This window comes from Strix uralensis, chromosome 8, assembly GCF_047716275.1.
Source record: "Strix uralensis isolate ZFMK-TIS-50842 chromosome 8, bStrUra1, whole genome shotgun sequence".
Classification (NCBI taxonomy): Eukaryota; Metazoa; Chordata; class Aves; order Strigiformes; family Strigidae; genus Strix; species Strix uralensis.
Window position 1 is genome coordinate 32,378,142 of NC_133979.1, and position 24,461 is coordinate 32,402,602.

At 42.7% G+C, this 24,461-nt stretch overlaps 2 protein-coding genes across 22 annotated transcripts in view; one reads left to right on the forward strand and one right to left on the reverse strand.

Moving 5' to 3' along the window:
* Positions 1 to 154: 154 nt before the first annotated feature.
* Positions 155 to 19,553, reverse strand: LOC141946744 (uncharacterized). Of its 6 annotated transcripts, XM_074877069.1 has the most exons (8): positions 18,995 to 19,553; positions 17,615 to 17,708; positions 13,487 to 13,544; positions 11,965 to 12,293; positions 10,864 to 11,062; positions 8,285 to 8,930; positions 2,473 to 2,532; positions 155 to 926 (listed from the first exon to the last, which is right to left on the reverse strand). In XM_074877069.1, the coding sequence occupies exons 6-8, from the start codon at positions 8,544 to 8,546 to the stop codon at positions 493 to 495; spliced, it is 756 nt and encodes a 251-aa protein (XP_074733170.1). In that variant the 5' UTR covers positions 8,547 to 8,930; positions 10,864 to 11,062; positions 11,965 to 12,293; positions 13,487 to 13,544; positions 17,615 to 17,708; positions 18,995 to 19,553; the 3' UTR covers positions 155 to 492. The 6 variants fall into 6 exon arrangements, 3 of the variants coding, with proteins under 3 accessions (XP_074733170.1, XP_074733172.1, XP_074733171.1); XR_012629917.1 differs by lacking the exon at positions 2,473 to 2,532 and having other exon boundaries at positions 8,285 to 11,062; XR_012629915.1 differs by having other exon boundaries at positions 155 to 2,285; positions 2,473 to 11,062.
* Positions 19,554 to 19,661: 108 nt separating this feature from the next.
* The window catches only part of RC3H1 (ring finger and CCCH-type domains 1), a 67,974-nt gene continuing 63,174 nt past the window's right edge, over positions 19,662 to 24,461 (forward strand). For 8 of the 16 annotated variants that reach the window (XM_074877029.1, XM_074877028.1, XM_074877033.1 and 5 more), the window contains exon 1: positions 19,662 to 19,835. The gene's annotated coding sequence lies outside the window, so the exon portion shown is untranslated. The remainder of the gene's footprint in view (positions 19,836 to 24,461) is intronic. The other 8 variants (XM_074877035.1, XM_074877036.1, XM_074877038.1 and 5 more) reach the window with 2 other exon arrangements.

Here is a 24,461-nt window from a genome sequence, read left to right on the forward strand (position 1 = left end):
GGCCGAGCGCGAACGACCGCCCGCTGGGGAACCCGCTCCTCCGCGGCAAGCAGCCCGCTCGCGGAGAGGCTGGCGCCTAAACGCCACCAAAATTCTTGACCGCAACTGAAGAACAATGGAAGTGACCGACAAATCATGGTACTCTTTAAAAAAATGAGTTTTTTAAGTTTACCTTTTTATTTTCTACGCCAGTCGCACTAAGCTGCACAGTGTGTTTGCTTATCAACACTGGTTTTATATGGTTAAACAAATATTTAATATTTAAATAGTACATATATGTGTATGTTTAAATATCGGCGTTGTTTATGTTTAAATAAAATACGTTTAAATAATGAAAGGTTGTTCTCTTGGTTTCTTTCCTCTCTTTTTTTTTTTTTGTCTTGTGTGAAACAAATTACATTTAAATTAACCACAAAATTTATACAGCTTGCCTGTGTTCTTTCCATTTCAGATGTGGATAAGCAAAACCTTACGGAATGTCAGACCACAGCCTCAAATAAAATCCCTTTGTTGGGTGAAAGCCCGCGGGCTGTGTCCTGTCACCCTGGGACAGCCGGGTTCCCCACGCGGGCACGGTCTGTACGCTGTTTTCTCGTGACGGGGGTCCAGAGCTGGGAACGCTGCGCTCCTCACCACGACGACAGCAAAATAGCAGGTCTGCTCCCACGGCTTGTGTCTCAACAGCACGAGTGGTGAAAGGCCGGGAGGCTGGCTGCAGCGCTTCCAGCCTCCCTCTCCCGTCGTTGCTGCCCGCTGCAGAGGTGCGCTGCTGGAAAACTTCGGGGTAAAGGTTGAAGCACGATTACTTGTAGCAGCAAACCCACAGAAGTCTGATTTTGGAGATCTTTCAATGCACTGTAAGAGCGCAGCTGCTGAAAAAGTTGATACATCCAAGTGTTTAATTCTCCCCAGTGCTCGTTTGAATGCTATAAGAAAAGCAAAGCAAATTCTGAATATGCAAACAGGCAGAGAGCTGGTTTATTTGTGACACAGTCCTTTTGCATTGTAATGCTGTAACAAACCAGTCTCAAAGCTGGCAAGGCGAGCAGACAAAGAGCATTTCCCAGAGAAAAGAAAGGCAGGACTATTTAGCCCGTTGCATGCTAGGCCAGTCCCCCAATTTGTTGTTGTTGCTATTACATATCATTCCTAGTTGTCTGCAGCTGGTGTAAATTAAATTATCTTCAGATTATTTTTATCATACCACACGGTTCAGATAAACCACAAAAGCGTGGGGAAAGATGAAAAACTAAGGGGGAGGAGGGGAACAATTTTACTGAATATTACAATAGAGGAATAATAAGGAAAAAGTTCCCCTAGCATCGTACTCAGATGCTGCAAGCTTATGTAAGAATATGGGTAATAAACAGAAGGAACTGAATGTCATTATATTCATAACCAAAATTATGAATAAATTGTCATAACTGGTTATTGTTATGGAAATGTAGAGTTTGTTCAGGAAGCATAAGTAGGAGAAAAGGAACATAAGGTACAGAGCTAGTGAAAATATTTGGATAATGGCAAAACAGAAAGGAAAAGAACACTGTCACAGCAAAGACCCATTAGCAACCCACAAACAAAGAAGATCAAGTGTATGGTACTTTAACTTGAATAAAATCACCCAAAGCGTAGGCACTGGTGATGAGGAGACTTGCAATAGCAAGATACCTACTCAGAAAGGAATTTATGAGACTGTATGGATGACAGTGGTCATCAAGTGAGTTAATGACCCTTCAAAAGCAAAGGAAGGAAAATCAAACCAACAGGGTGAAAATAAGTTTCAGGAAGCTCACAGTTTGAATGCCAAACTGGGGTTTGTAGCAAATGTGAGGAAAAGTACACCCTGGGAAGTTTGCCATTTCCTACAGAATCAACGTGAAGGCCGCAAACAGACCATCACAATGAGAAAGCAAGCTAGCAAGAGAAGAGTCTGGCTAAATCGACACCATTTCAATGGCTTGCACCTTTTGAGAAAAGCAGAATCTAGCTTAAATTATTACAACTGACAACAAAGTGACTGTTGTAATATGTTGGGAAAATCTAGAAAGGTTAGCGGGCAAAATGAGCTAAAACTATCAAAAGCCATAGAGTGTAACAACAAAAAGCTTACATTGAAGATTACCGTGGAAGAACTGACTTGCTCTCAGGTGGGTGAGGAAACTATTACCAAGTCATGTGAGGAAAACCAAAACCTCATTTTTTTTGCTTTGTTCTTCCCCAAAATGTTAGCTGTCATCAGGTGGCTTACACGGTTAACGTTAGCAACATAAAAACAAATGATCAAGCTAAACTAAGGAAAGAAACAGAATCTATTCAAGTAAGATGCTTATAAAAGTCATGTGCCAGATCAGTTTCAGCCAACGTATTTAGTGAAATGGGTAAGCAATCTCAAAGCTATTAGCAATTACCTCCAAGAACTCAGAAAAGATAGCTGAGGTTCCAGGAGGCCAGGAAACAGGAAACGGTGCCTACCTTGGAAGAAAGGGATGGGAATCAGAGGCCAGTCAGCTTTACTTTGTATCAGGCGAAATACTGGAACAAATTATTAAGCAAATTATTTGTAAGGCCTTGGATGATAAAATTAATAATAATCAACAATAACAGCTCAAAACCAAATGATGGAATCTTGACCAGCAAGGCTTCTGACACTGTATCATCTAATATTCTCTTAAGGATAGAGGAGCATTGGCTACACAAAACTTATGTGAAGTGGTTAGAAAATGGCACCCAGAAGTAGTGTCAAGTCATTCACAATCAATTAAGTTTGTAGCAAGTGAGATCTCCAGATGTTTACATCCTGAGTGCTGAACTGCTTCTATGCTGCAATAAAATAGGGAATATTTTTATCATATTTGTGGAGGATATCCTGTTCAGGTGAGAGCTGCAAGCATTTTGGAAGATACAATTAGAATGGAACAAATCACGACGAGTTGGAACAAAGACCTGAAGTAAATAGGATGTAATTCAATAAGGCAAGAAACTATTACGTATAGCTGGGAATAATTAACTGCAAAAATGTAGCTGGAGACAAACTGGCTAAGCAGTTACTTTACAGAAAGCAGTCTTGGTTCATAGCAGTTCACAAATAGAAAATGAGTCAACAGCAATTTGGTGTTGCGAAAAATGTGATTGCTTTACTGAAATGTAGAAAAAAGACTGTCAAACACAAGAAGAGTGAATAATTCTTCCACTCCACTGAGCTCAGAAGGCTTTTGGTGAAGAACAGTTCTAAGGTTTGGGCACCTCCTTTCAAATAGAGACATCTCTGTGGAGAACGAAAAGATCTACCAGAAGTCTGGGCAACTTGACCTTGAGTCATACTCAAGTATGACTGAGAGAAGTTCAGCAGGATACCTGAAAAGTCAAAGACGTGAATGTACAGCCTAGAAAAATATGATAATTTGTGTAAAGAAAGCAGTCTGTATGTACACAAGTGAATGCACATACCGGCCCATCTGTTTGATAATGGAAATATTTTTTTCCTGCATAATGAGCTCTCAAGCTAAAACACTTAATGAGACTTTCATTTTTAGCATACTTAAATCCTCATATCCTTAATATCCTGTGAGATGTAATAAAAATCCTGAAGATGTAGAGGATCCATACATTGGGGAAAAAAAAATTACCTCTTTTAAAATCCACCAAGAAAAAAAATCAATGCCAGGCCTCTCCTGCATTATCCACTACGGGGAGCTGAAGCGTAATATTGCTGGACAGATGGTGATAAAGGAATCCAGTTGCGCACTTAATTGGAGCTATAAAGTCCATGTGTATTAATTTCAACAATCTGACCTCTACAGAGCTCACATACAAATATTTGTCTTGATAGAGGGAATTCCATTTAACCTTCTCTGAAGGATAATGGAAAGCCAAGGTCATAGCACGCACTTTGAATGGGCATCTCCCGCAACCGGTCCTTCTGCCACTGCCCGTGTCAGACACCAGGGAACCCGTGGGTCTGTCTGGGGAGCTCTGAAAACAGGCTCGAAGAACAATTCCTATTTAGGAGGTAATTAAGCCTATCCCCACACATAATTGGAAGAAAGTATATAGTTCAGAATAAAAGCACCAAATTTGGGGGCAGGAATGCTGGGAAAACATACCGACACATCTATTTTAGAATACACTACTGTGCAATTTGTATGGATGGAATGGTCCCAGCAACTTTTTGTGTGTTTGTATCATTCTTGTTAAATCGGAATTTCCAAAATAAAAATGAAACTCTAGTGAGTGTTTATAACTGCTCCCACTGTGGTCTGTCTCTCCCACAGCTTAGGCACTAGCATTATCCCAGGGACCTTGCCTCAGGTCTTCACAGTATGTTTGAGCACACTAGTCTAATAGATTGATCTTCCTGATGGAGTAAGCTTTAAAACCCAGAAAAGCAACTGACTTCTTACAGCTTTAGAAGGAATAGCGTTGGAAGGAAATATTTAGCTCATGCAGTGACTTTTCTCTAGGGAGGTTTGATACCCTCAAAATCATGGGGCTGGTGCCAAACATCATATGCCAGAGGTAAAATGGATTCAAATTCCCTTCAACGGGTAATTAATCAATACATGAACTGTATGGGAAGCATTTCACTTTTTGGATACTTATTGAGACTTTCTAGACACAAACTGTGGAGAAGTTCAATGCACTAAAGATGTTCAGCACATTTCAAATATTCTAATTAAACAGTGACACGGCCCTAAATAAACACACTGTCCACATAATTGAGAACAGAATATAGATAATCTATATTATAATGTGGTGGTTAGTTTCCCATATTTGGTGGTTCAATAGTACAGAACAGTTTCTGACAGAACAAATCAATGAGGATCTGACAATGGTTGCAACTGAAGAGATAGCTTATTTACAGCAGTATTAAGTGGGAGAAACCAGAAAATGTTGTTTCTAGAGTTTTTAAGATGAAAATATGGCCTTTGTCTTAGGTTACAGCTATAGACTGAATTTCCAAATTCTTTCACCTTTAGCTGCCTCAAAACCCAGTTATTATTCTATTTTACAGAGAATAAATTAGGATCTGCACTACCCACAATCACTCAAAACTGAGATGGAATGGAATTTAATCCTGGATTCCTAATGAGTAACTATAAAGTATTTTGACATTTTAATGAGATTGTGTATAAATGCATAACACCATACAAATAAATTTTAATTAAAAGTGAGATCGTGTCTACTGAGATGTAAAAAATTACCAACATTCTTTTTGTAGAAATCAAACAATTCTTTGCTATTCTTTCATATTAGTGCTATATTTTAATGAGATTTGGTATGATCTTTTTGTATGCTGCAGATTTACAAATTTAGGGCTTAATTTCCGTGTTACTTTTGCATGATTCATTTAGCAATGCAGTTACTCTTTAGAACATGAATACCTGATAGACTTAAGATACCATAACAACAGAAATATAAAGACCTATGAGGAATTACTGACAAAAGACTTGGGTAACTTTACTAAAATATTCATCCAGAGAAGCAATAGAAGGGAATGAGAGAGCTTGAATGATAAAGAGCATTATAACAATTTTGTGAGTCAAGACACAATTCAGTAGTTGAGAACCATTTGAAAACTACATCCAGAAGGACTCCTGTGATATATAAATGCATAGCTCTATAATTTTAATTACAAGTGCAAAATCCTTTCTGCTGAGATTCCAAATGTTAAAAAAGAGCAGCAACCCTTCTGTAGCTACACGCTTTTTAGAGCTGTGATCTGTAGTTTGCAAGACATAGCTGAAGACATCTGCATAACACCATGAACATATAAAATCCTTTTGCTACCTGTCAACGTGTCCTGTGCCTGTGTGATGAGAAACCATGTCCCTGTCTCTCACTAGGCTCAGCAGAAGACTTTTCTAGCTGCTAGGTTCCTGATGGAAATAAGGTTTCCTTTCACTTTTAAATTTCTCATAATAAATTTATTTTTTTACTGTCTTTCAGCCAATTATAACTATGTATGACCACACACAGGACTGCAAGCACGCAAAGGCATTGCGCTTGTCTTTTCTGTGTGTCAGGAAAGAGTGACCGGGCTGTTTGTGGCCTTCTTGGCCCTGCCCTGTAACATCTGAATTGAGTGCCAGGCTTCAAACAGCATTGCTAAACTGGGGGGCTCGGCTCAGTAAGTGGTCAGTAGAATGAAAGAAGCATCCCTTCTCCTTTTTCGGGGCGGGGAGTGGAACAGAATAGGTATCAAGGAAGCTGCCTCCTTCTGAGAAACACGGATTTGATGATTTAATTAGTACTGAGCTCAGATTTGATGGCAGAATCTGAGAGAAGGTGCCATTTTTACACTTTTAAGTATCTCAGGGTAGAATTTTATATGAAATGGGACTGGAAAAATTAGGTCATTTTTATGCAAAAGCTGATAAGGATTATATTGATCTTCTGTAGACCTGCTGTGCCATGTAAACTATTGCTTCACTGTATATGTAATATAAATTCACTTGACGATGCAGGTTTTCCAGAGGTCTTATCCCTATGGCTTCAATCCTTATCTTTCTTGTGTATGGCATTATGAAAAAGAAGCAATAGAGTCTAAATCTGTATCAAAATTACCAAAGCATTAAAGAGAGCGTGGGGAAGTCAGATCAATTTTCCTGATATATATCTTACATAACTGTTGTATGCATTATATATAGTTCACAACTTGACATCAGAAGTGCTCACTGACATGCTGTAGCCAACTATCTATCAGTCAATTAACACAGACTATAATTGCACTTTCCTTGAGTTGCTCAGGTGACTACAGCTCTCTGTCAAAAAATAAAATAAAATCTTTTATAGAATCAATGATAATTATATCCTGGTTCTTCCATTGTTCCAATGCTTCCATTTCATGCTGCTAAGTTAGAAGATCTTTATCTTGTTTTAACTATAAGAAACAAAATTAGATAAGTGCAAAAATGTGTGACAAGAAATGCTACCATCCCATCACCGAGTGCTTTGATGTTCATATACATACACTAAGTATACCTACACATATTCATATATATATACAGCCATACCCACATAAACACTGTGTATTGCACACATTCTCTGAAATACCTAGAACTGTTCCGTTGCTACATCTATACTCTTCTTACTTGAAAGCCAAGTGTCCATAAATCCACGTGTTGACCTCCTTCAGAAATGCAAGACATGCCTAAAAGCTGCCTTAAAACACTGCTTCTGAATCTTAGCATCCACAAAGCTGCTGTAACTTTAGGCCCTTCTTTGGTAAGCTGCAATTGGTAGGCAATTAGGGAAGCCCTACAAAGGCATAAGGACTGAGAAAGGAACTCTATCTTTACATGGTGCAAAAGTCAAGGTGGAAATACAGCCTTCCTTATTGTCAGCATGTCGCTACTCAGCAGCGTGTCTGTCTATTATAAGAACCTCAACCTTCAAAGCAACCCCTTCATCTGCAAAATCTGAAGAATAAGAAAATTGGAAATTGTGTGAGAAACTGTTTCCTGAGGAAAATATCCATCACTTGGCAGTTGCTAAGATCTGATACCTAAACAGACAGCTGAGCAGCAATGGCTGTGGGATTCAAGGTTAACAGAGCACAGATCTCTTTCAGGTTTCAGAGAAAAGCTGAAAAATTAAGAGTAACCAAGCAGTTCTAGTCTGATGAAATACTAGATTCCTGTGACAGAGAACTTTCAAAAACTTGAGAAGCAATAATTCACTACGCTATGCTGCAGCTCACTATTAATAATCATACAGAATTACAAGGACTGGTCACAGAAGTCAGGTGGAAGTGGTTGATACAACTCAATTTTCCTTCCACCTTTACCGTTGAGAAAGGTTAGTGATACCAGAAATGGTCCTTCCCACCGAGGAGGTAAGTTATCCTCAATTCCTATCCGCAATTCCTAGATCAAAGGGGTACAGAGCCCCTTCTAGAGGTACTGGCTGTACAAGCTGTGCCTGGGCCCAACTGCATTTTAATAATCTAGGAACTTGTAAAATATACTGGGTTATGATTTTATCTCCTGCTAATAAACTTACATGGGCGGATACATCAGGTCCAGGGAGTTGCATTGGTCTTCTGAATAGTATTTCATAGGGACACAGTTTTGGTTTTTGTGAGGTCTTTGCCAAGATTCATTAAGGCTAAAGGTAGTGTGTGCAAGACACAGTTATTTATTTGGCTGTGGCATAAATTTTTGGCACAAACTGATTCTTCAGCACTGTCTGGGCTAGCGCAGCAGTCCCAAAATGCCCTGGATGGTGAGCCTTTTTGCTATGGGAATCAGGTGTTGCTCTGGTAAAATAGGAAGGTTTTCCATACCTGCTCTCCATATTCCCTGGGAGTCTTTGCTCACTTCGTTCCTCTTCCACGAGTCAGCTTCTTCAGCAGGAACAGTCAAACAGATCTCTCCAGGAGTGGGCAACATCAGGTCGGACCACTGCACTGCTTGTAAGCCCGGTGGTTCATACAGCAGTCGTGCTGGGCTTGAGCTGCAACATCCACTAGAACATTTGCTATTTCTTCTTTTGTTCTTTCGCTGGTGTGGCTGATGAACGATAGCTAGTTTCTTTGGCAACTGCATGGCTTTTAACAGTTCGGTACTTCACTCGCAATAAAAGTTAGACACCCACACTGTTTCCATAACTGCCCAGCGGCGCGGCACACTCCAAATCCATACCGAGAATCAGTGTAAATATTTACAGCCTTTTCCTTGGACAGCTGGCAAATCTTTTTTAACGCAATCCGCGCCGCTGCCTGCACGCTCAGCTTTGGGCTAAGTGGTGAAGCCCCCACTGCTTCATTCACAGGAGATACTGAGTAACCCATAGCCCAGTTGCTTTTCAGATAGTACAAGAATCCGTCTACACACAGTACCAGGTCAGGATCTAGGAACAGGGCATCTGTTTGTTAGATGCAAACAGGGAGGTCTGGGCGTCAGCTATATGAGATTCCTTAGAGGTACTGGCTATTAACAAATCATCAGCATATTCTATCAAAATGGATCCATTTTAAAACACAACACCCTGCAAACCTTTTACTAAAATTCTACAAAAAATAGCAGGGGACCTAGGGCAGCCCTGGGAAAGCCTTGTCCATGTCTGCTGTATTTTTCCCCCACGTAAATGCAAAAAGGTACCGAGGGTCTGGTATACTGAAAAGTGTGGTGCATAAGTCAGTTACAGAGTGTCATTTAGCATTTGATGGAATTAATCATTGTAGAAGGGTCTGGTACCCCCGGGTGAGGAGCTATGGACCCACTCATTTACTGCCTGAAGAGCTCGCACAAACCAGTAAACCTGTTTGCTGCCTGGTCCCAGTTTGGGTTTTCTGATCAGCAGGACAGGAGTATGCCAAGGGGACCAACATTCTACCACTACTCCCTTTTTTTATACGTGCCTCTCTCTGTGGCACAGCACCTGCTATGGCTTTGGTAGGCGACGGCTATTGTTGGACCAAGGGTGAGTTACTGCCTTTAGTTTGGCTCTGCACTGGTGTGGCTGCTTTAAGCAAGCTCGTATCCAAGGCTCCCATCCCCACAACAAAATCAGTATGTCTTTTAATGCCCCCCTGCCCCAGGAACCACCCCACCCCAAGACCTGGGTCTCCCCTGGGAACCCGCCTCCTGCCTGGGTCCTCCTGGGAATCCCCCTGGACATCTGGGCCTGCCCAAGCTCCTGGGCCCTACTGGGAGCCCCAGTCCCTACACACCTGGGTCCCCTCACTGACCCCTGTGTCCCTCCAGGTCTCATTCACCATAAACCTCTTCATGGCCATGGCTGAAGCCATGTTCAGCCTGTGGCCACACCGCACCTTCAGGGGCAACCTGGCCCTGCTGGGCCTGGGTACGGGGGCTCAGACGCCTGGGTCCACTGCAGAGAGGTTGGTGACAGGGGCGAGTGAGTCCCCAAACCCCCGTCACATGTCCCCTCTGTCCCCATGGGTACCACCATCCTCCTATTTTTCATCCAGGCTGTGGTCTTTATTGTGGGGGTGGGACTCTTCTAGCAAAACTAGAGGGGCACCAGGAGTCCCAACCCCTCCATGGGGGAACCAGGCACCCCCCTAATGTATTATAAATTGTTATATATTGTTAGAAATTGCTTATTTGTATAAACTATTACAATGTATTCAAAAATTATTAAACATTATTATAAAATTATTTTATATTTATGACAAATTGATTTATCGACAGTCGCCATTTATTCTACATTTCTCTACAGTTTGGTCCTGAGCCCTGCAGTGACAGTTCACCCCGTGGCCCCTGGCTCTACCCCCAGCTCCTGCCCTGGGGGCAGGATTTGCCCACCTCCCAGGCCAGGGAGGGGACACTCAGACATTCCCTCAGCTGCCCCACACAGAGTTCAGGGCGGGTATCTGCCCTATAGCACAGGATCTACGCATGGGGAGGGGATATCTGCCCCTTGAGGGGGAAGATTTGCCCTTGAGGGTGTATCTACCCCTGGGGGGGGAAGACTTGCCCCTGGGGGGTGGGGTGTTTACTTGCCACTGGGCGAGGGGCATCACCCCTCCTTCCTGCCCACACATTTGCCCCCCCCGAGCTGGTGATCTGCCCCATGGCCCCCACCTGCCCCCAGCCCCACTAGTCCCAGCCCAGTGGCCCTGGCACAGGCGCTGTCGGCAGGGATGGATGGGGACACCAGCCTCACAGGGCCCGGCCATAACTGCCCCCCAACCTCTGTTACCCCCTCAGGGGTGCATTTACCTACAGTGGGATTCATTGCCCCAGAGGGGGCATTTCTCCCCCCCACTGCAGCCAGGAGAGGGGTCACAGACCCAGCACAGATCCCCAACACCCACAACCTCAGGGGGGTGTCTGCCCCAAACCGGGGTTTTGCCCGCCCTGAGGGCCACAATTACCAGCCCAGCCCCACTGTTACCTCCTGCCCCACCCTGGGGCTGTGGCTGCTGGGGAGGCAGTGCTTGAGCTCTGGGTGACCCTCATGGCTGCTGAAGGGCTGACTGCCCCCCCCACCGGGGGGAGAAATCTTCTCTTCCCCTGCAGCCAAGTCACAGGGCACTCTTTCGGAGGTCGCCAAGAGCTGGGAGGAGGTAGCTGATGGATGGTTGGAAAACAAGCTGAAGATCATGCAGAAGGGAGTCACAGAATCACAGAATCATCAGGTTGGAAAAGACCTTGAAGATCGTCTGGTTCAACCATTAACCTCACACTGACTGTTCCCAACTCCACCAGATCCCTCAGCGCTGGGTCAACTCGACTCTTCAACCCCTCCAGGGATGGGGACTCCCCCCCTGCCCTGGGCAGCCCATTCCAACACCCAACAACCCCTTCTGCAAAGAAATACTTCCTAATAGCCTGTCTAACCCTGCCCTGGCGCAGCTTGAGGCCATTCCCTCTTGTCCTGGCGCTTGTTCCTTGGGTCAAGAGACTCATCCCCCTTCTCTGCTCCCTCCTTTCAGCTAGTTGTAGAGGGCGATGAGGTCTCCCCTCAGCCTCCTCTTCTCCAGACTAAACAACCCCAGTTCCCTCAGCCACTCCCCATCAGACCTGTGCTCCAGACCCTGCACCAGCTTCTGGACACACTCGAGTAATTCAATGTCCTTTCTGTAGTGAGGGGCCCAAAACTGAACCCACTCATCGAGGTGCGGCCTCACCAGTGCCGAGTACAGGGGTAAGATCCCTTCCCTGTCCCTGCTGGCCATGCTATTGCTGACACAAGCCAGGATGCCATTGGCCTTCTTGGCCACCTGGGCACATTGCTGGCTCATGTTCAGCCGGCTGTCAATCAACACCCCCAGGTCCCTCTCTGACTGGCAGCTCTCCAGCCACTCCTCCCCAAGCCTGTAGCGCTGCTGGGGGTTGTTTTGGCTGAAGTGCAGAACCTGGCATTTGGCCTTAGTGAAACTCCTCCAGTTGGCCTTAGCCCATCGCTCCAGCCTGTCCAGGTGTCTCTGCAGAGCCTCCCTACCCTCGAGCAGATCAACACTCCCACCCAACTTGGTGTCATCTGCAAACTTACCGAGGGTGCACTCGATCCCCTCGTCTAGATCATCAATAAAGATGTTAAACAGGAGTGGCCCCACAACCGAGCCCTGGGGGACACCACTCGTGACTGGCCACCAACTGGATTTAACTCCGTAGAAGCAGAAAGTCAAAAAGCAAAGTAGAAAGTCACAACCTCCTCCTAGAGTGCCGATCATGATTCAGGACAACAGCCTTCCTTCAGATCCTCCCCCACGGAACCTGATCTTATAGAAGCCAGCAGACGGGGCTTCCCTGTCAAATCCTTGGCGCAAAGGGAGGAGGAGTCCATGGAGGCCAGGAAACAACTACCGGGCAGCATGAGCCCTGAAGAAGAGCAGAAGAAACCCATTCTAGATAGACCATTGAGGATCTCCCAGGCAGAAGACACCAGACAGCCCAATAACATGATTAGGCAGACTCCATGATCTTAAGGGTGTTTTCCAACCTAGATAATTCTGCGATAGGGTTTGTATCTTTCCATTTTTGTTCTTTTAGCAGCTAACATTAAAAGGTAGACTGAGGGTCAGATTTTTAGAATTTTAATATTGCATTCCCAGGATTCTCCTTTAGATTTGCGAGCTTGAGAAGTGCAAGACAAAGCCAGCTTGTTCCAGTCTCTGCCTCGACACTTGGGAGTTGTAGCTCTTACACCTGAGAGATCAGTGAATGAATGCACTTCCTCTCAACTGTTTTTTGATGTTTGACTCACCTGTATAGGGAAGAACCAGTTTTATCTTCTCTATTTAATATGCAAACAAGCGTATATATGCATATGTGCTTCCAGTGGAAGGAAATCTAAGGAGAAGGTGGGTTTGGTGTATGAAAATAGAGGATACTCCTTTTTTTGTTTGCTCTTTTTTTGCAGAGCACTGCATGTTAATGCAAGCACTGATAAGAAGAGCTGCTGCCTGGGAGAGACAGTGATAAACTGCAACAAACAACCTTCCGATAGCAAACTGCTGAACTGAAGTTCAACTACAGCCAAGTTGTAAAGACTGAGGACTTTACAAGGAAGACGAATAACTTACTTTCTGACTCCTGTTTTTACATACAGGTAGCATGTGTCTGCCTAGCAGACCCACCAGAACACCAAAAGCACTGGGGACAAATAGACTGGAGATACCATGGCCTTATGTATGAGAGTGAGAAACTTCCCTAGCAGAGCAGAAAGTGTGCTTCTCAAAATATTTTGGTTTTGTTAACAGGCTAAAGCTTTTGCCCATACCACAACCTCAATGAGTATGTAATAAATATCCATTAATCTCCAAGAAACTGATGTCACTCTTGCTAAAATGAAATTAATTGAATGTCTTACAAATGTATACACAATGTAAGCTCCATCTGTGCTCACAGTATGTTCTGATCCTTTCACTGTTGTTTCTTTAGCAATTATATCACTAGCTTATGTAGAAAAATAACATCAGAAGTAGTTAACTACCAAACCACAAATACTACCTCTTCCTGTCTGGTAATGAGAGCTAATTCCACTATTAGTCACTATTTTTCATTCAACTTACTGATTCCCTTTAGTGAATTTCCTCTTTCTTCTTCTGTAAATGCCGCCTCCTTCACTTTCTGGAATCAAAGAAGAGTTGTTCAACCAACAAACCAAATTTTCAAACCAAGTTTGAAAAATCTTGTTATTTTATTAATGATAAAAGATAGCAACTTTTTTTACAAAACCCATGTTCTTTTTAGCCAAGTTAAAAAATGAGTTTAACAGTTGGAACATTAAATGAAAGAAAAAAATCTTTCAAGGTTAGGATTAACGATGTAATTCTTGATGACAATTTACCAAAAACAGATGAACATACACAACAGGAACAAATTACACCGCACCATTTACAATTTGGAAATTTCTGTGTTCCCTGCTGAAACTGAATTGCTGGGATTGTGTATAACAGCTTTTTGCCAATACAGTAATGAAAGAGAGGAAACCGAGAATACCGAGAATACCGTGCTGAAAAGAAATTTAAAACTGGGGGAGGAAATTCTTAGCGAAAAGGTAGGGTTTTGCATGTGTGAGAAATTGCCTGTCAAAGTAGACATATGTAGAATCTGGTAAAAGAATAATGGAAATTACCATCCAGCTATGATCTCAGGAAAATAACCTCAGCCTACATAAACAAATTTGACATGTTTCCACTGAAAATAATCTTTTTGTAAACTGCTTATCAAGCATGTACTGCAGCTAATTTTTACAAAATTGATTTTTGTTTTTAGGTCTCGTCTCAAAAACCATCAAGGGATGAAATGTAAAAGTGTCCCTCTGCAATTGTCTGAACCATATACTTTTTAAAAACTGCCACAAGTGAGATCTGAATAAGCAGCATCTACGTGAGATCTACACCAGTGTCAAAACACCTAAACTTACTTTATGCAGTTGTTCATATGTCAGCATTAGCTAAGGTTTACTTAGTCCTTTACTTTTATTTTCCTGTGGGAACTGAGAGTCCCATTTGTTGGAAGATGCGCTAGGGAAGTCTTGTATCAGGTGTTCTCAAAGCAAACCAGTACAACACTGAGTCTTTACAGGTGATACCAAGCAAGAATAACTCCTGGAAATCATCAGCATGTTTTCTTTCACTGCAAAAATGTGATGTGACTACAGAGATGTAAGACAGTTCCACTTTTTACTTGTAGTAAGAGTGCTCTACCTGGGATATTTGATTGGAAAAATTACTCAGATAGCAGTTTAGTCATAATGTAATTCCTGTAACTTGCACAAGTGTGGAGGATGCATAAGGTCTAGTGGTTGGAACAGCAGACCAGACCATGGGGTTTATTCCTCATCTTACCGCTGCTTGCTATGTGAACATGAAAAGTTGCTTAACTTCTACAATTTAGCTTCCCCTGCAAAGTGAGAGTAAGGCTGTGGTTTTACGTGCAGCTAAACAAAGGTACTGACTTGCTGTAGAAAACCCGTGCTGACTGTATCGCCCTACCCATCTTTCATTTTCCCTCAGTTTAACAGTACATGAGGAAATCTACCAGAAAGGAATAAAAATTACATTGCTAATTTAGGTGGTTCTTGGTTTTATACACATGCACAAGCTGGATTTCTTATAAAATGTAATCTTCTTAATTCTTTGTCATCTCAACTCCTATGTTGCTTTCCTAATCTCAATAAAAGGCTGCTGTAAAATGTGATGCAACAACTTTATGAAGGAAAAGAACAAATTTCAACATAGGTACCACTGGAGGAAGGAAAGGAAATAAAGGGTCGTACTTCTGCTTTTTGTTGAGACAAAACAGAAAAGGAAATAAATCAAGGAACTAAAGAGCAAGATAAAGCGGTGGCAGCATATGGCACCTGGCAGAGGCTCTTGACCCTCCCCGGGGGGGGATTCCGCAGCCCAACAGATGGCTATTTCGGCAGAGGGCACCAGAACAACAAGTATGTGGGAGTGCCTCTGACTTGCTCTGCCCACCGAACTCTGATACCCTCCCAGCTTCCAAGTGGGTCTGCATTCTTGTTATGCTGCGAGTCCTTGCACTTTGTAACGCTTCAAAATTTTGCCAGTTTAGGGAGAGATGTTGCTGAATGACACTGGAAGCTCTGGGATTAAAGCAAACCAGGCAATCGCATGTAAGCAGAAAGGCAGCAAGGGCCACCACGGGAATCTGTGGCACACACTACTAAGTCAGTATACTGCATCTCTAAACGTCACTGGGACCAGGAGGATAATGAGATGGGACAGTTAAGTTAAACTTCTAATGAGAAGTCATCAAAGGGAAGTTTCATACTTTCCTTATCATTTCTTCTTTTTTCACAGCAACTGAAGCCACAGGGTATATTTATATAAATTTTTTGCATTTCTAGGAGCCTGAAAACACAAATGCTAATACCTGCACTGATACTCTGCAAATCTATTACGTATTGCATCAAAGCACTCCAAAAAGTTTTACAAAATTTTAAACATACCTGATAATGTTTGGTGGGTTATATAGTATTATTTGTTTGTGCAAATTGAATGGTTGAGAGAAGCATTCATAGAGGAATGTTAATTTTACACACATGCCCTTCACATTCCTTTACATCCTTCAGGCTTCTGTTGTATAAAGGCAATCTAAACTTTCTGTGTTATGGTTGAGATACTGAGCATGTCCTTCCACACTGGAAGGCGCTATTTTGCTATCATCCTCTTATTATTTTAAAAGCAGCATATATAGCTAGTTCTAAAAATTGCATCTGAATTACATGGGCTTGGATGATATTCAGCACGCTCCTTCATGAGTATTGGGGTTTTTTGCAATGATTATGTTAGGCAGATATGCTGCAGACTTCTGCATTTGTCAGTGAAATTTTATAAAAGTGCAGAAATTTTAGGTTTTGTTAACATGATGGTCAAGCACACAAAAGTGCTAAAGATTTTCTTTTTCGTTATCTTTTGGTTTGTATGATATATGCAAGAATCCTGGCTGTGTGAAATAACAGGGACATTTTTTTAAATGCTTGCAGCCAGTTGGAAAAATATTTAATTCTCGCCTTTCATTCTGATATCACAGGTTTCAAGATGACAAATTTTCCATTATCAGCTTTACAGGTCACATATATAACTAAAATAGCAAACTGAAACATTGTCGATGCTTCAAAAAAATTTTATTTTATGAAGACAGCTATTCTGTGACCACGGTTTTAGATGAGTTTTATATAGAAAGAGTAATATAAAAATTGAATCATCAGATGACACCATTTGACAGTTACACTGATATTTTACCTATTTTTCTTAGTTGTACAGGCTAATATAGGGATTCATTTCTAATGTAGAATCTGAAGAACATAACTAGCTTGGCCACACTTGTAAAGTCCTAGAACCATGCCTACACATTATCCCCTTCTGGAAGGAAAATAGAAAAAGAAAGAATGGAAAATCAAGATGACATGATGTAAAATCAAAACTAATTCCTGGGGGTTTTTAATGACATAAAAGAAAGAACAATGAGATAAATTACAGAAGATTTAATAAGCTGAAATGAGATATGAAAACAATAATCCTAAAAGCAAATACTGTTTTCTGTTTCATATGCTAAAGCAGTGTGTCACACAGGAAAAAATGCTGGTTAACTGGAGAAAGCAGACATCAAAAATAATCTAGGTATCTAGTGGGATCAGTTCCCAAAGAGAGAACAAGTTTATCTGCAAATTTTTGAACTTTTAAAATCCAGAATAAAGAATAGTCATTAGAAAAGTTTTACTCTGATGGAGGTCTAAAATGGGTTTTGAGATTTAGAGCGCTCATCCTTGCAATGTTACTTAATAAGAACCATAGCTCATTTCAAATGCCACTTCTTTAAATTTAAACCATGCAGTACTGTGGTAAAGCTATGTTGTAATACTGTAAATTGTTGTTAGCAAGTAAATACTGGTAATAGAATTCACTGAGTGATAACAGAATTAAACCTGAGGGGAAACATTAGCTACCTGAAAATGAAACGTTGCAGCAATATAGGAACCATATATAGGAACCAAGTACAGGAAGTGGTAAAGTCTCCAAATTGGAGTATTAAAAACCAGACTGAGCAAAACACTGGAATGATGTACTTTGTATAATCACCTGCTATAAAGGTGTAAGAGGATGTCCTCAAGCCTTGACCATTTCCAGTTTCTATGACTTTAAACAAAGGTTGCAGAGAACACCTACCCTTTTAGCTCCTAGTGCTGTCTTCTGCATCTGAACAGGATACTAATAACGTCAGTAAGGTTCACATTTCTAGCGTAACATTTAGGAGAGGAGTCTGCAAAAGATGGCAATTGCTGATTGAAAATTTTCTGTGGTATGTACAGTTTTAAATTAGAATAATAGGATGAAGACAATCATTACATTGATCTAGAATAACAACGCAGAGATACTACTTAGTATTTCATTTCCAAGAGGGAGGACTAATTAGATAGTAGTGTAATGATTCAGCTTTTTTTTTTTTTTTTAACAAACTATGCTGCAATTTGCCAATTGGTTATATGAAAGATTGTGCTTCAGGACAAGGACTCTTACATAATTTATACAGTCATTAAGAACAAGTGGTATTAATGTTTCATTGGGGCATTGTAGGAAGTATCATAACGCCAATATAATGATAAAAATATAATAAGGTACTAATCTGGGATCATCCCTGACTTCCAAATCTGTCTGTGATATTCTTGATTAAATCATTCATTCAGATATTTTATTATGTAATGATGATACTAAAGATTCTGATGCTTACAAACATTGATTTAGATTTCTGCTTGTAGACTTCTAAATAGGTCCTGTTAATCTCCCTGGAATAACAATAAAACAGCCAGAATGCTTAAGATTCACACTCCCATGTCAAACTTCCCAATTTACAGTTTTGTAACTCACAGTTAAGTTAAATGTGGTCTTCGTAAAGATCTTTGCATTCTGTGTCCATAAGATTCCAAATGCCTCTGAATATGGCAAGAAAACCCTGTTTTCAGAAATTCATTTAATAGCTGTTTTTAATATTATTTTATTCAAGCACTAATTCTTGATAAGCATTAAGCTTAGTTCTTTTGGTGGAAAAGACTAAATAATGGACACAATTTCTTTAGTGAAAATGAGCAAAGTAATACATTTAGCTACTATCACAGTTCTTAACATGAAAATCTGTCTGCAATCAATACAAGAGCCAGAAATAGGAGCTGAAGATTAAACTCCCCCTATGTAGGCTTTCCCTCATGTCAGGGAGCGCAGGTCTGTTACTCATTTCTGTGTTTCTGTCTGCATGTCACAACCCAGCTTCCTTTTGCAGGTTGCTGTCTCAAGCCCCTGGCTCTGGGCCTGGTTACTTCTGACCTGACATTGCACTGTTTTAATAGCATGTCAAGGTCATGTAGTCCTCTGCAGTTCGGATGTTGAAGTGATAATACAGTGCACGCTCCTTACAGTGTTATAAAGCGTTTAGAAATGCAGTGATTCCATATGCAGCATCTATAACTTCATTTTAAAATTACTTCAGTAACCCAACTGTAGTTCACATACTGTGTGATACAGGAAGCTTGGTGAGACCCAAACACATCTTACCTGTGGTGCTGGCTGAGGCTGAATTAAATGTGTCCTGCAGCAAAGAAAGCTATGGGGGACCTTCTCCAGCAGCAAGCCCAGCTCTGCGCCTTCCCATGGGCCTGGTGGGCAAAACAGGGCCTTTGCCTTGCATAGCCATCTAAGCAGACCTGGATGGGTAACAGCATTCGTGATTTTTTCCGAATAATAAACCAACCCACAAGCTCTACGGTTTGATGGCACGAGCAATCACAGTGGGGAAGAACAGGGGAACCGCAGTGTAACCCGAATAGAGAAAGCTCCCTCCTGCTGTAAGCGCTGAGGGAGAGAAAATGGCGGGTTAGGGGCTTTGGGAGACTCCGAGCACGCAGCGAGCTCCCCAGCCTACACTTCGCCTGGGAAAAGTCACGACCCCGTAGCCTCGCCGCGCCCGCCCGAAATGCAAAGGAGGGCATCGCTGACAGGAGCCCGCGGCGGGCGGCAGCACCCCCGCCCGGCGGGGTGGGACGGGACGGCCCGGCCCCCCAACCGGCCCCGCTCTCACGGCACTCCCGCCCGTGACTCGGCTTTTTCTCCCAGTCCCGTCCAGTCCTCTCCCGCCCCGCCTGCCCGGCGGGGCGGGCGCAGGAAGGGGCGGGCGGCAGCGGCGAGGCGGTGCAGGCAGGGAGGGAGGCGGTGAGGGGAGGCAGCCGACGCACAAGATGGCCGCTGCTGCGGCGGCAGTGGCGGTGGAGGGGTGGCGGGCGACGGCGGTGGGGGGGCCCCGGGGCCTGCGGGTGCTGGAGAAGCAGAGCGCTGCGGCCACTCCTGTGTGCCGTAGCTGAGGGGGCCGGTGGCCGCTGCGGGGAGCCCGGCCCGTGTGGTGAGTACGTTGTCTCCTCTGCCCCCCGCTGCCGGGCTCGGCTGCGGGGAGCGGAGAGCCTGGGGTGAGGGGAACAATGGGGCTGGCCGTGGGGGCGGGAGGGCTCTGTCCCGCTTCCCGGGGAAAGGAGGCGGAGGGGCGGGGGCTACGCTTGCCTCTGGGGTCCGTACCGCTGCCTGCTTCGCTAGGCCTCAGGCTCCTGCCGGGCTCGATTTCTGAGCGCCCCGGGCAGGGAGGGAGGGAGGGAGGGAAGGAGGGAGCCGCAGAGACCGCGGTCCCCGGTGCGGGGGAGGCGGAGGGGGGCGGGGAGGGCCCAGCGCTTGGGTCCGGCCTGGGGGGTGGGGAGAGGCGGCATCGCCTCAGGCTACGGCGGAGAAGGGACAGGCGGCTTTTGTGTGTGGCCTGCGCCTGCTGTTGTTTTTTCCAGGGGCTCTGCGTGCCTGGAAAGGGGAGAAAACTCATCCCCGTGTCGCACTCGGCACAGCTAAATGAACAGCAGTGGGGGTGGGTGATGAGGCCAGAGCCCCCCTCTTCCCACGGCCGGTGTGGGGGGACACCTCCCGCCCCCGGCTTGTCGCTCTTTTGTCTGTGGCGCCTGAGGGAAGAGCGAGGTGGCCCCCGGCCTCCCTCTGCGTGGGGAGAAACCGTGATTAAACCAAACAGAAACTCCGCTTACTTTCACTAGCTTTTCACGCTGGCGTTGTTTTAGCTGTTGGATTAACAGGGCGAGGATGGGTAAGGTTTCTTGCTGGGAGTGGGGGTGTTGGTGTAGCTGCATTTTAATGTGATTTGGTGGTTGGGAATGTCCTGGTGTCAGTTTTTGTCCTCAAAAGCCATTGTGAGGCCTGTGCCGTTTTAAAACAGGGAAGCGATGCGGTTTTTTTCTTAGGAACTGGGAATGTGTAATTTTGTCTACATGTGTGTATGCCTTTTTCCTCAGAGTAGCTCTTTTATTTTGTTTAATTTCAGTCAAGTGTGAATTGAAAAACCTTCTGTCCCTCCGGTGGTAGCCACTGTTTTCTGTGTATTTTTTACTATATCGAAAATGGCCGAAGTTGAAAAAAAAAATTTGCAAAAATGATTAAAAGCTTCAAAGTAACCTGGGCTGTTTTGGAGCTGCTTTAATCATCGTAACTGGTTTAGCAATGCTATCTTCTAATGACTGCTTGGAAGAGAAATGCAGTTGTTAAATTCGGTATTCGTACTCTATTTGTGTCGTACAGCTGTAGAGTTGTTAGGTAAGACAGCAATACTACTAAGAAGAAATTAATGTGTTCCTAAACTTACCCTTTTTACCCCCTTCAGGCTTATAAGTATGTGGAGGGCGTTAATTTTATCAACTAGAAATGTCTGTATTTCTGTGTTTGAAGTCAGTGAAGCTAATAAGAGACTTAGTAGTTGTATAAATAATCCAGTGTTCTTAGGAGGAGTGTGTACCTTATTGATGATTCCTAAGCTTCACCAGTAGCACCATGGGTTTCTTCATTAATACACAATGTTGATACGAAATTATGGTTTCCACTTTCATAAATAGAAGCAGACGTTATCAGTTAGGCGCCTTTTCTTTTCCCTGCAATAGCTTATAGCTTTACCTTCCTGTCCTAGAAAAGGTTCTGTCAAAGCAGACAGCTTGACAGGCTGCTTTGAGGGGAATTTAGAAATGCAGGTACCATCAGCACACTCTGTTTTGACAACCAGAGATTTGAGTGGTGTGCTTGTCAATCACTTTTGAGCAGCAGTAACCTTAATGGAAATGAGTGGGAAGTTACTTGTATGTTTTCTGGTGGTTTTTTTAATCAGCTTTGTATCCAGACTACCTTAGTTTAAAGCAAAATATTTTAGAGATTTATGATGAGATTATTGTATGCTGATAATGATTTTAAAAACTAATGTTCCAGTGAACAGATGAATGTATTAATCCAGAAATTACGTACGTTAATATGTCAGGGTTTAATTTATAGGCATTTTAGGACATGTATATTATGATATGAAAGTGGTCATGCTACAGCAGATGAACAGAAATTAACAGGATTGCTTTTAGAAACTTCTTCCATGTTACCAGTGATTCACCAGCAATCTTGGTGGAAAACATTTATCAATCTTATTGAATTAACCATTGCAGAAGCTGAGATTTAGTGAGCATGTATATAAACATATTGTCTGAATTTCTTTATATGTGGTTCAGAGGTCTTGGGTGATGCTGGTGGTGGTCATCTTTGATAACAATGTCAAAGGCTGACACCCCATTTTATCTAGGGTCTGTATCTCCTATCTAACCCGTGCTGTAAAAGGGTGTTTCATGGTACTTAGGGAATTGACCTTTCCCATTCCATAATAAATAATAATATGAAGGATAATTACCTTTTTTTTTTTAATTCCACCCAAGAAATCATATGCTTTACATGCTAGATACCTGGAAAAAATGTTTCATCCATATGAAAGAACTTGTGGAATCGTAGCTTTCAAACAGTATGAAGTGTAAAGCTGAACTGGAAGGAAAGAACTCACCTGCATTTAGGCTCCCAAACATCCCAAGCCTCTCAAAATAGCTATGCAGCAGCCACTATAAGGTACCTTTTAAGCACATAACCCTTTATAAAACTTTTTAATTTTTTGCAAAGCCTGCTGATCGTTTAAAATTCTTTTCCCTGAATCATTTTGCAGATGAAACTCTCGGTGGTTTTGTGGTGGTTCTTCCTGCATCCAGTAAATCAGGTGGTGGTTTGCTGGAGCACCCCAAGTAATATTGGCTGTTAGGCCAAAACAAAAAATCTGACTCAAAGTACATGAGAGATAAGCCATAGGCGAATTTGTAGTTTGAAGTTAATGCCTTGGACTGCACGTGGTAATGAATATGAAACCATTATCATACAGGAAAAAAGAGATAATATGCTTCTGTTGTGAAAGATTATTATATAAACATCCTGCACCAGCTGAAATTTCAGTGTGACCTTCAGGATTCTGTGTAGGCTATATTACAGTAATGCAGTCTGAAGTTTATGGACGCATGATAACTGAGAAAGAAACCCACAAATATTTACTTATGTTGTGTTACTTTCCTTTCTGTACAGAGATATTCCACAGTGCATGCTGAAATAGGTGCAGTTCCCATCACTTAGTTCGACCACTTGTTTTTCTCAAGAAATGTCTCTTGACGGTTATCTTCTGCATCGGTTTCATTTTCTTGGTTACCAGTACGGTAAAAGTTGAAATGGTATTACATTTCAAAGGGCTAACTGATCTCTAATGAGGTTTTTTTATTTGTGGAAATGCGTAATGGGCAAGAAGGTGCAAAAGCCCTATTAGCTTATTGTAAATAGATAAAGACTTTCTGGTTAGAGCGCTTGAGGAAACAGCTTTCCTGTTACTGCACGGTAACAACACATTGCGTGCTACCAGCTGGAGAAGGAAGGGACATTTGTGACAAATATCAAGATTTCTAAATCATTTGTTGCGCATTTATGTTGTTAGAAGCAGTTCCAGTTGTGCACTGCTCTATTGGCATTTGTAGAGGAGTGTGTTTCATGCAAGTGTGGTGGGTGCCCCCCGTCCCCTTTTGAGATTTCTTTCTAATACAGGGAGAAGGACAGCAGCTACGTGTGGTCTAGGGCAACTTTCAGCAGGTAGAGGTGGCTTATTATATACATCAGAAACATTGCAGAAATGTTATGTAGGCAGACTTTCAATAGTTAGCATAGGACTGGCAGAATAACCGCGAGCAGGTATTACTGTTACATTTGAGAAAGTAGCTCTTGGCTCTGGCTCAAGCTTGAAATTGGTGTGAGAGAGACACTTGCATTACGCAGGTGAAAAATGTCATATTGTCTAATTAGCAGCATCTCCTGAGCACCAGCCATTGACGTATGGAAAATCTAAACACTTGAACATTAATTCACACAGAAAAAGGACATCCTTTGCAGACCTTTACATGGAAGCTTCTGCTTGGCATGTTGGGGTTTTTTCCCCAAAAACCAAAAGCGGGGTGGGGAAGGGAGAGGGGGAAGAAAAAGGCTTTCAGGAAGCGTAAGAACCACATAGAGAATAATAATTCAGAAAATCTCTCTTTATCACTTGACTGTGTGCCTTTACGCATTTTGTACAATGTTAGCTACACTGTTAAAAAAAGAATTATTAGGAACATGGAGAAAAATCTTCATATGAGAGATGGTTGGGAGGAGGCAAGGGAAGAGGATTGTTTTGACAGACGAAAGGATTCAATTATTCTTGGTTTACAGTGTAAGAAATGAAGGATATGCAGTTAAGCTGAAAAGTAGTGCAAGTGTGGCGGAAGGAAGGAACTGATCTTTCATTTGCTTCACAAAGATTGCAGCAGAGGTTGCTATGTAATTTGAGACAACGCAGAACAAGTACTTGTGTCAGATGGGTAATGCTGTGGTAAGGTGAGTCTTGAGTTCAGCATTACAAAAGCTGGAGGGTTTATTGGCAATTATTCTTTCCAACCTTGAAGTCACTAAAATAGCTGTGAGTAAAATGTTGTTCTTGTTGTAGAGATCCGTCTCGCTACTGATTTCTTGCAAAACCACTTTTTTTTAATCTTTCACGTAAGACATTATTTCTCAATTGCCCAAGTATTCGGAGTTTGGGGGGTGCATTTTATGTTTAATC

Bases quoted from the DNA above. Each gene is read 5' to 3' on its own strand.
- LOC141946744 (XM_074877071.1), bottom strand. From the start codon at position 8,546: ATGCAGTTGCCAAAGAAACTAGCTATCGTTCATCAGCCACACCAGCGA. The intron at 2,533-8,284 runs GTATGGAAAACC...AATTTGTTCCAG, and splicing joins CCAGGGAATATGGAGAGCAG to TATTTCGCCTGATACAAAGT. The intron at 927-2,472 runs GTAGGCACCGTT...CTTTTCTTATAG, and splicing joins TCCCATCCCTTTCTTCCAAG to CATTCAAACGAGCACTGGGG.